The 12,366-nt window shown below is 36.0% G+C and overlaps 1 protein-coding gene across 2 annotated transcripts in view; it reads right to left on the bottom strand.

The window, feature by feature from the left end:
- The window catches only part of ESR1 (estrogen receptor 1), a 156,658-nt gene that overhangs the window by 14,427 nt on the left and 129,865 nt on the right, over positions 1-12,366 (bottom strand). For both annotated transcript variants that reach the window (XM_079331385.1, XM_079331386.1), the window contains exon 6: positions 9,611-9,749. In XM_079331385.1, the coding sequence (XP_079187511.1) occupies positions 9,611-9,749 (139 nt within the window). The remainder of the gene's footprint in view (positions 1-9,610; positions 9,750-12,366) is intronic.

The raw sequence follows: 12,366 nt of genomic DNA, 5'->3' as shown, positions 1-12,366 counted from the left end.
ATGGTTCCTAATCTCTTTTGCTTTGCTATATGCTGTGTGTGTAAAAGACCAGACTACTCCTTAAGGGGAAAAAAAAAATTAGTTTCACTTAAGGTAATGTGGTTTAGGTGAAGTAATATACTGAGCTTTAGGTACTCATGTGTGCAAGGAATGACCTAGAAATTTCTGCTTTATTTTCAGAGGTACGAAGCAGATCCACCTCCATTGACATCAATGGGAATTGCAGGAGCTAAGTATCTTTGCAATACAGGGTACTATTAATTTATTTTATTATTATTTAGGCTACAACAATTATTTTATTTTTCAATCAACAAGAAACTATCTGAAACTGGAATCTCCAGTTCTCTTGAATTGCCTTCTAGCTTTCTAACATGAGTTGATAATATCATCAAAACTTCACAGTTATGTGTTCAGTTGATAGGGAGGCCTGTCTGGGAAAGTCTGAAGAACTTTCCCAAAGAACAAATTAGCAATGGATTTGACAATTATCTTTGTCCTAATATCTTGCTGTTGGTTTTTTTTTGTACTCTCATCTTACTCAAGACAAGACAAAAGAAGCTTGTTTACTGCAAAGCATCACAGTGTATTCTCAGAAGAATTATTTAAATTTGGCTATTGAGAAATGCTTCAGAAAGTTAAACCATTTGAATTAAAGGTCTTAAGTGACCCCATAAAAGTACTATGTGCATTAACTTTAGTAGGTCTATAGAATCAAGGCACCATCCAGGTCAGAGGGCAATACAGAATGACTTTAGTCCAGCCTCCCACTCAAAGCGGAGTCAGCTCACTCAAGGCTTTATGCAATGCTGGTCTCAAAAATCTCCAAGGATGGAGACTGCATAGCCTCTCTCAGCTTCATCATTTTCATCATCATGTTTTTTTCCTCCCCTACATCCAGTCATAACCTCCTCTGCTTCAATTTATTATTCCCATTTCTCAGTCTCCCTTCAGGTATTTTAATAAAGAGCCTTGTAGGCTGTAGGTTTTGCAGACTTAAAAGCCCTTTCTCCTCCAGGTGGAACAAATCCACTTGTTCCAGCCACAAGGCATGGAATCTGGCCTTGGTGGCTTTCCACTCTGTTTACTGGATTTTATTAATGTATTTCCTGTAATAACTGGATATGGTATTCCAGGTAGTGAATGCCAAATAAAAGCAGGATAATGGCTTCCCTCCCACTTATAGTGGTAGCAGCACCAGGACTATTCCACTGTATGTAGGAATAAGAATATAGATTTTATTTAAGTCCAGGGAAAAATCTAGACACCAGGAATGCCTTTAACAGAAGCTCAGGATCAAGTAAAAATTAATGAAGGGTGCTTGGATGAAAGGAACAGGCACTCAAGGACTCAACGGATGTTCTCATCAAATTTTTCATTCAAAGGGAAATGCTAAAGTAAGACAGATGCACCCACGTCTGACTGTGTGTTATCTCTCCGTCTTCTTTTGCCATGGCACTTCATTTGATGAAAAGGGACTGCCAGGAACAGATGGGATGCACAAGGTTAGGAGAGGGAATATCAGCTTCAAAAGTGGACTTAGTAACCTGGCGATGAAGCCTCTAAACAAGGCTTGGCACAGACTGTGTTCCTAAGCCCAAAGGTAGGTTAGGAAATGGGGGAGAGAAAAGCTGCAATAACATTCACATCCCCAGTTAGAAAGGAGGGCATTCACTCACATTTGAGACTTAACTCAAATGCCTGTGCTCTGACCCAGGAGAAGCACAGTAAGTCTGTATACAAGCTTCCAGACAATAGTTGATGTTTATAATACATTTATGTATTCTATATAAACTAGTTCTATTAGTAGACATTGTTAGAAGCTTTTTACTCCTATATAAAACAATGGACTAAAACAGCTTAAGGAAGTGGGATGTCAGGAAAACTCCATCTGCAAGGATTTAAGATCAAATCAAGAACTTCTACTTGGATGCCTTGAATACTGCTAGGCAGGCATTATTGGGATACTTAACTAACAGAGGATTCCACCTTTTCTCAATGCTGTGCTTCATCAGTCATTAAAAGATGAGAACATTTTTATCAGCAGAGAAATATTACTTCAGACCATCCTGCATTTAACCAGTAATACCAAGGGATTGTGGAAAATATTAGGAGAAAACTAAGCAGGAAAAAATTAAAATACCAAGTGCAAAGTAAAACACTGTCAGATGTAAATTCTGTTGATAAAGAGAAATGCTTATTGTTCTGTCAGTATCCAGGAGTTAAATATCTTTTGCTTTGGAAAAAATGGTGCTTTGATCACAGTAATCAAGCTTGCACTTCACACATATCATCCAATAAGTGGTAGGTGGTCGTGAAGGTGTGAGCTACCAGAAAGGGACAAATTAATTATATACAGGGCTTCTTCTACAGTTCTATTTTGTTGTTTTCAATGAAGTTTTTGGTTTGGGGATTAGGGGATTTTTTTAATTTACTTGTTCATAAGCCTTCAGAGGTGGCAACATCTTTTGCTTATCCCATTTCTCCCTGAATACTGACTTTCAATTAACACATCCTGGGGAACTTCATAGACCAGTATGGTACCAATAGGCTGGTATTACAATCTGCTCTTCCAGAGACTACTGTTAAGAGCCCATTGTTTCTTAGTCAATATATGCTTAAGAGCAAAAACTTGGGTCATTGCTGGCTAAAACATATTCAAAAGTGATCAAATTAGTCCAAGATTTAAAAGTCATACTTGGAAAATATTTGCAAGAAATATGAAGTAGCACATTTATCAATAGAAAAAAAAAGAAATAAACATATATTTTAAAGTTATTTTCACCTTTAGTAAGTCAGATTACCAGAGCTGTTGATATTGCATGAATTGTCTGGAAATCATTTAGCTCAGTGGCCCTGCTCAGGCCTAAATATTGTTGGGTTTTCAGTAGCTCCAAGGACTGAGACTCCAAAACCTCTTGTCCTATCAGTGAGAAGAATCTTCCACTGCTTCCTTTACTTCCCTCTTCTATCAGATATTTATCAGATCTGAGTCTTCTCAGATTCTCCTTGTATGAGTCCATTCTTTGTGGCCCATCACTGGCCTCAATCCAGGTATGTACATGTCTGTCTTGTAAAGGGCAGCTCAGAACAGACACAGCACTCCAGATTTGCCACAGCATGTCTGAACAGGGCGAGAGCATCACCTACCTCTAGATGCTGCTAAAGCTTTTCCTAAGGCAGTCTGGGAGGGGAGAACTGCTGGTTCAGAGGGCACCCAGTTGTGTTGAATTCTCAGAAAGTTTGTGGAGCTTCCCTCACCAATTCTGTATTTATGTGCATGCACATACTTAGGGAGGTTTCCCCCTAACAGAAGTTGTGACTATTTCTTCCCTGCCCACATCACCCTGGTTTAAAGCTCCCTCACCAGGCTGGCCAGTGGAAATCATTATTTTGCCCCATTTTATGGTATGGATTTCATCTCTTCCTAGACATCCTTGATCCTCACAGCAGGTTCCATGATAAAAAGTTGAATCCCTGCCATTGACACCAGCTATGCAGCCAGTTGCTGTCCTGCAGGATCTGTCCACTGTGCCTCAAGCCCTTTCTCCCCAGCAGCCCCCATGGACTGCACCACCTGGGCTCCCACATTCTTCACACTTGCCCTCAGAGCCAGGTAGCCACCAAAGTGTCTTTCCTGACTGGATGACCAGAGGATCATCCACTTAGGCAAACAGAGTGAGGTGTACTCTGCACAGATGAGCAGTGGTCAATCAGGTCTGAAACACAGACACAATTAGCTACCAAGTACCTTTAAAAGATTTTTCTCTTTGTAAAATACAATGTGAAATGGATCCAGAAATATGCCAGGTAGGAAAAAAAATCCCTAAAATGCTGCTATGATAGTTCTAAAAAACCTGATTATTCTTTGGTCATATTTAAGACATTCAGATTATAAAATTATTATGAAGGCTCTCCATTTGGGAGTAATAAAGCTAAAAAAATTGGCTGATGAAAAGTTATTCTGATTTACAGGAGTGCCTTTCTCAGTTTAATTTATATTCTGTCTGAGTCACCATAAAGCCAAAAAAAAATTCAAAATTCTCTCCATATCAGAAATGCAAAGAAAGTTTGATTTTTGAATAAACAGCATCACAGTACAATGTGACCTAGAACTGGGGCCTGAGCTTCCAAGGTCAGGGTTACTAGATGAACAAGTAATCTCATACTTTGTGTAGGAAATATCTTGAATCCAGAATTATTTAATTTTCTTTGAAAACTTCTTTTCTGTGCCTACAAAGCCCCCAGGGAATCTATCAGCTGAGAACTGGGAAGATGTGAAGCTCATGAAGCTGGAGTGGGCTAAATTTTTTAATCTTTTTTTGATAATTCAAAACTTTGAGCATCATCCAGAACTTCCCCAGACTCTGGAAAGATCTTCCTGGTTTTACATTTAAGTGGTTTGAGTTACAGAATTGGGTAGTCTTTGAATTTCGCTCAAAGAGACAGTAAAGACTGATTCACAATAAAGAGACAATATTTTTTAATTTTTTTAAGTTTTTTAATTCTGTCTCTTATCTGGGTTCTTTTCATTCTACAGGGTCTGCAGTATAATAATAAATTTCAAAATGTAACCATACAGTGAAAGATGAAAGAGAAATGAAATTATTTCAGGAGATCCTTTAATTGTCTACAAGCTAATCCATTCAGCTCTACCAAGTAAGTAGCCTAATGACAAGATGATTTTTTGAGCTAAGTTTTCTGCATGGAATCTATTGCTATTAAAGATGTGATGAAAAGTAAATGTACAATTGCTTTCAAAATAATTTTGAAGGGTAAAGGAGGATATACTTGTTGCCTATGGACTTTTCCTTTTTTGAAATAAACACAGGCAGAAGGTCACTGAGCAAGCATTCTGAATGAAGCACTTGGGATCACTTTAATTTAATTTCTCTAATAAATCAATGGTAATTAATGCATCCACAATTTCACATGAAATGTGCACTTACTCAAGTGACAGACAAGTGTTGTGTCCTCAGACATTTGAAACATTTTACAAGTTGAGGGACTAGAAAAACATACTCAGATTTCATCTTGATGCTCTTCTATTGTATCTAATTTTATGCCTGTCAAATATCTGCATAAAGAACTTATTATTTTCAGATATAGTGAGAAAAGTTCAGAAAAAGAGCCATGAAAGCAGTAAATTATTCAGATACCATGTCACATAGTGAATGTTGTATGTGTTTTCGCTATTTGTTTTAGTTGCAGTTTAAAGAGATCCAGTCTCCTGCTACTGCTCAGTACAAAAGTCAGTAAAAGCAAAATTCTTCTGTTTAGAGAGAATGAAAAATCTTCATCAAGCACTGGAAGTGGAAGTGAGTAAGTTTCCAAATTAAACAAACCCTGAAAAAGACTAGGTTTCTTCACAAAGAGAAGGAAAAACCTGATAGAAACACAGAAATGCTGACTACATTGAACTGAAATAAGTCCCTAGACAGGTTTTTTTGCTACAAGAGATTTTTTACAACCATGATAAGAAAATAACAGTAGACAATAACATGAAGACATCCATACTGTCTCATATCAAAGGTAAATTTAGCTGAGGGCTAAGCACCCACGTATTTGGATTGCTGGCTTGAAGTGACTACCTCTAGTGCTGGGCTGGAAGAGATAATCACTTGTGGATTACCACACATTTTCTCCACATGCTCATGACTTTATATAACCCCTATCATCCTTACTTTGTTACCATTTTTCTAATGAGCATCACAGGCAGAGAAGTCAGTCCATTTAGTTAGTCTTTGTAGCAAAGCTCATCTCTCTAATTGCCTATGCAACACCTCTGGGCACCTCTCCTATTCTTTCAATGCTACTGTCAAGAAAATCAGAAAGGCACAGTTTTCTAAATAGAGATGAAGCACAGAATTAAACAGAGGAATGGCAATGATCTGTTTTATTTCTATTTCCTGTTTTAAAGATTCTCGGGGGGGAGGAAAGCTGCAGTCTGACTGCTGGCAAGCAAAGAATTGCTGGCTCTATAGAACTAATTGCTGGTAACAGTGAGGTGGAAAGATCAACTAAGAATGGTGTTTAGAAAAGTCAGAACTCTCCTATATATGACATTAGATAGATAGATAGATAGATAGATAGATAGATAGATAGATAGATAGATAGATAGATAGATAGATAGATAGATGATAAATAGGTAGGCTATATATATCTATCTTATAATATCTATATGTTCTCCCATTCTCTTATATACATTCCATCACATTTGTCTACATAAAATTTGGAACTTGTTTAATACTTTTTGGAAATTTGACAAGATGTCCATCATCTACTAGCTCATTAATTTCTTAAAGGACCTCAATGCATTCATGGCTTCCTCTTACAAAATGCACAGTGACTCTTTATCACTAGGTCATATTCATACAACTTCAGCCAATTATCTTCTTTAAAAGATAATTTAGAAACCTGATTTAGAAGCCTGTGGTCACCAGGCTTCCTTTTTAAAACGCAGCACTGCATTTCCCATTTTGCTAAGAATGTTTCAAGTGAGATTCAGCAATGCAACCATATCTATCATGAGATTCTTTATGTTTCAAGCATTTGAGTAGCCTGGAATCAGCATGATATCTGAATGCAACAAATCCTTTAAAAATACAGTGAAATATGACTCTTATTCCTGAAGAAACATTACATTTTCTTCAAAATTATAAACGGTCTACTGTCAGGCCTGACAAATTTCATCCCTGGTCTAATGACATTTTTAAAGCCTAGCTTCTTGGGAACCCTCCAGACAGGAAACATCTGGTTTGTCCTACTAGAAACCTAAGCTTTTACTTCTAAATTTGTCTGATACAATATACTAATATTCAAAAACAGAATATAAAATACTTAAGTTTATTATTTGATTTTATTAGGTATTGTACACTAATTGCAAGCACTGTGAGTGTGCCTTGTATTTCCTGATTGAGCCTGTTTTTCTAATCCATAATTATTATAATTTGAGCATTTTAACAGCAGCAGTTGTACATTGTAAAAATCTACCAAGTCCTATGTAAATAACAGACTGTTAAAATGACTGATTTTGAACCAAGACACAAGTGGTCGGGTAATGCATTAACAGAATAAGAAAGGGTGCACTACCTCACAAAATACTCTCTAATTACAATGCAGACTAGGAACAAAAAGAGATAATGTGATTATATTCATCCATACAGAAGACAGGAGTCTACACATACTGTCAAATTAATTGTTGTTTAATTATTTTCTTATAGGCAAAGAAAAATTTTTAAAAGGAACATCAAATTAAAAACTAAGATCTGCTTGACAGATATTTTCAAGGAGTCTTCCAAGTGTGAATTGTTGCAAAGGAAAGTTAAATAAGTGTTCTTTTGAAAATGTAACTGGTTGACTTGAATAGAACTAAGAAAGACAGTTTCTAAAAGATTTTCAGAGTCAAGACAAGCATATGTGTAATATGACCCAAGTAGGATGAGTGAGCTGGGAGAAGAAAGATCACATTTTTTCAAAAAGCTGCAAAGCTGAAAGGTTATTTTTATGACATTTCAGATAGACTTTAACAAGACAAGGCTGCATTTATCTAGCCAAATGGCAAAAAGTTGTATAATTAAATTTGGTGTGTGACCTAAGCTTTAGGAACAGATGTATACAAGCCACTACCTATTTATATTGACATAAAGAATCTGCTAGAATCAGGATAAACCTGAATGTTAAAATGAAAGGGGTGTTCAAATAAGGGAGGATGCCTGATCTAGATCTAGAGGCATACACAAAGAGTGGTAAAGCTCAGTATTAACAATATATAATTTTCACTAACTATAGAAGTACTGGATGGAACTCTTGAGCAAAGTGGTCTAGTGAAGTAGTCTTCCTTGCCCTTGGAAGGGGGGTTGGTATTACTGATCTTTAAGGTCCCTTCCAATCCAAGACATCTTATAATTCTATGAATACTTGATGCAGTGGAAGGACTACTGAGTGAAACAGGCTTTGAATCAGTGTCTGTCCTGACTTCTCAAACCCGACAAACATATTTTGCTCTATAACAGTCTCAAAAGCTAATTTGCCTAAATCAAATTAACACATCAAAATATTGTTAGCATTAATTAACAGTAAATTAAGAGTTATTTAACTGATTAGCATATCAATGCTTCCCAGATTCAAGTAATTTATTATTTTACTTTCTGCAAATATCCCTACCAAATGACATGAGGTAAGTATATGATGACTTAGAAATATGTTTCTTATTATTTGAAAATTAGAAGATGCAATAGATCAACATTTTTACAGTCATAATTGAAACTCAGAAAACAAAGAGCCCTGAGGTAATATGTGTTCTAGTTGCATGCAATATGCAATTGTTTTCTTAGTCCAAGTTGACTTAAAACTGTGTGAATCAATGGCTCAAACCCCATTTTACTGAGAGCATAGGGATTTTAGAGTTGAGGAAGACCAAAATTCCAAAATTATTTCAAAACTGTTGTGATTTTTTGTGAAGACTATACCTACATTTAGACAAGCAGATATTTTCTGTACCTAAAATGAGAATGTATTTTATACTTATTTAGTTCCACAGCTTACAGATCACTGTGCTTACACCAGTGGACTAGATTTTCTCCTAAGGCAGTAAATTTCTCTATTATTGTAGAATATTATTTTTTACACTGTTAGGTATTATCATTCACATTTTACTAAAATGTAAAATGTAAATCCTGGGAGTTGTTTGCAAATAGAGGTCAGGGAATCCAAGGATTAACAGTGCATGCCAAACTCTGCTCTGAAGTCCCTGCACTTCCCTGCCAACTCTGCTGTGTGGGCAACAGTCTTCAACTATGACCACCAATAGCTGACTCTATCCTAAGCATTTTTTTCTGAAATGGAATTGAAATTTTTAATGAAAATTTTCCCATGACTAGAAAAAAAGAGAGCTTGAGTTTACATTAAGATAGCAGAAAATGTGTTTTGAATTATCAGTCTTCCTGCTTTTAACGTGAAGACTGCCAGCTAAAATCCAGGATATTGTCAAATGGCACAGATGCATCATTTTTCTCTCAGAAATACTTAGCATATTAACAAGACTGGCTAAAAAAAAAAAGCTTAGTGAAGGAAGCAAGTATGTGTTTGTCATATTTGTCTCCAGTTTTCATGAGGAAAAAAAAAGCCCAAACTTAATATATTCTCTGTAAATAAATAAGACTGCACTTGAGATTCTATGATGATTTGCGTCCAAAATTTTGGCTAGCTACTTGGATAAATTTATTTTCAACTAAGAAAAAGTAGGAGGATTTTAAACAAATAAAAATAACTGTCTGAATTAAATGAATAGTGATCGGGTTTTAATTAAAATTACTTCTGCAACAAACAGTATAGATTATAAGAGAAATTTCTGCTCTCTTTGAAAGAAAGTACTTCAAGCAACAGATGAATCTCAGACATGTTGCTTGTCTAATAAATGACCAGTATCACATTCCTGAGCATTTCTAAGTTTTTTTAGAGTTCATTTTTCAGTCTCACCTACTATAAGTCTGCTTGACATATGAAGCGCTGTCAAATTGTAGTATTGGTGAGATGATATCATGCTAAAAATTAATCTGATTGCAGCAGAAATAAATTAGCTTAAACAATTCACAGCAACATGCAGACTGACCTGTCCAGTAACAGGTTAGGTGCAAACAAAAGCTTTCCTGGGTGTTCCATGGAGCGCCACACTAAGCCGATCATCAGGATCTCTAACCAGGCACATTCCAGTAGATGGACCTGATCATGGAGTGTTAAATCCACAAATCCTGAAAGAATAAATAGGAGACAGTAAAAACACTCCAGTTTTGTAAGTGGAACGGCATTATTCAGAGAACTAGGTTAAAAAGTGCTTTAGGGCTGGATAACCAAAAGGAGCAATAAAAGAGACATTTGTTCTCTTTACATTTTGGGCTGAGTTTTGTCCACCAGGGTTCCCAGTGTCAGCCAGAACAGTCAGAACTTTCTATCCTACTGTTTCTGTGCTGGCTGTACTCTTCCCAAAAATCAGGGTCAGAGCCAGGACAGCATCTCCATCCCCACACCTGTTGCCAGGGCCTGGGATCCAGGTGCACGTTGCAGAAAGGGGCATGTCTGCTTCACCACCATGAAGCACGGGGTAAAAGGAAGAATGCCTGCTATAAAATTAAGTGACAGGTCTAATCAGCTAACCCCAGACCAATTCTCTTGGTAGAATGCTGTTTTACAGACTCATACTCAAAGTGTGATACCTGTATGGAAGAGGGACCAACAGAGGATTTCAAATGAACTACAGAGCAAATGCTGATGTTCTTACAACAAATGCTGATTTTTGCACAATCACAATTCACAAATAAAACACCTATTTATATTCCTACTGGGCTACAGAACACGGAGGAAGTAAGTACTTTGTATTTCAACATTGTTTAGAAACAATGAATGCAAAATAAGAGATAGCTTATAGCAATACTACAAAAATTGAAAAAGAAGGAATAATGGTGTAGGTAGACATGAAACCATAACCACAGAGGTTCTCCCTGTGTTAATTTCCTTCAAGAGATTGAATTATTGTCTGGTTTGGATTCTCACTTTTCATTAATGTTATTTTCAATCCAAAAATATAACCAAAGTGGAGATTGCATAATACAATTTATTAGATCTTGCGTAAGTTATTCTTTGAAATTAGAAATAACTTGCTAAAATAAAATATGCAGAAGTTGCCTTAAAATAGATCTTATTTATCTTTTACTCAGTGTTACAAGTGAAACACATTATTGAACTTTGCCATAATTTTGTGGGGTAATTGTAATGACTTATACTAATCTTCAGAATACAGAATACATGGTAAACTCCCTCACCAGCCCTAAAATCGCAGAGATTTTCCTTCTGTGCTCTGTTGTCTCTGAAGGTATATATTGAGTCAGTTTAGAGGAATATACCTGACATACACTCGAGTATTATCTTGAGAAAAAGGAAGAAAAAAGGCACATATTTTAAAAGTTAAATGATATGCCTAGAAATATATATACTTTTTTTTTCAAATAAGAAAGAGGTAGGGAATAAGCAAAATACAGTTCACAATGACTTAGAATTACAGTGAGGTTTGGTAAAATGGTTGTTGATACAATCATATTTAATGAAAATATCTGAGAGAGTAATCAATCTGTTGGCAAGAAATCATCCAAAAAATGGAAACAGCTTTGACATGTTTGAAATAAAACCCATCTATCCATCATTAGAAGTGAATTTAGGCAGTTGCAGAATCTACTGTTTTTATGGATGAAGAGGAAAGAAATAAATGCTTTTTCCTGTATTTTTCTTTTATTACCAAGTACAAAAAATTATTTCCAGACTTCAAAGACTGGTGAAATGGCACTTGCCAGAGTCACCAAGCAGCTTGAACAATAGAGCTGAAACTTAAAAGAGCAACATTTTAACTACAAAGCATTGGTTGCAGCACTCAAGCACAAAACTGGCAGAAAGAAAATGTCTGTATATGGAGAATAAATAATAATCACCAGGTTTCCTAATAATTATTTCCTTAAAATGACAATACATAATAATTGCCCTGATGGCTTTTTAGGTGACATTGTAAATTTATTATCTTGCTGTTGATAAAACTACCTAGTTAGTTTAGTTGGTAAACTAAAGAAGCCCAAAGAAGCTGTGAATTCCCATCCCTGGAAGTGTTCAATACCAGGATGGAAGGGATTTTAAACAATCTGGTCTAATGGAAGGTGTGCCTGCCCATGGCAAGAGGGTTGAATGGAACTAGGTGATCTCTGAGACCCCTTCCAACCCAACCATTCAATGATTCTATAAAATAAGAGATTTGATGAAACAAAGTTCTGTAAGATAACTGATACTGTAAGAACCATGAAACACATTAACTGAATGAAAATATTTAAAATTTTGTATTTCAGTATAGCAAAAGGGTAACAAACTGAACTGAAGTATTTCTAATGGAAGGACATACAGTTTACTTCTTTACCATAGACAATTTTTAATGATGACACAGAAACAACAGAAGTCATAGTTCAGATGTCCTGTTGGCATATGGGAAACATCTAATGAAGACAATGAGCCTTATAAAAAGCCTGGGAAACTCTGAGAGTGTAAGTTAGAATGGTAAAGAAAGACCAAAATGAATAAAGCATTGAAAAATATGCCCTCTGGTGAGAAGTAAAAGGAATTTAGCTACTTTTTGTGAAGCTAAGTAGTCGATAGGGATAAATGGACAGTGGATAAATATCCAAAGAAAAAGAGAATAGCATTACAAAATGTAATGGCATAATGAAGAGAAGCCCATGCTGACAGCTAGATTGGCTCCAAGTCAGACTGAAAATCAGACTGCAAATTAGGGGCCAGTGTTAACAACAAAAGTAGTTATTACCTAAGAATCACATT

Source organism: Erithacus rubecula (genome assembly GCF_903797595.1).
Source record: "Erithacus rubecula genome assembly, chromosome: 2".
Lineage (NCBI taxonomy): Eukaryota > Metazoa > Chordata > Aves > Passeriformes > Muscicapidae > Erithacus > Erithacus rubecula.
The sequence above is the reverse complement of the archived record's forward strand: the minus strand, read 5'-3'. Positions and strand labels throughout refer to the sequence as shown.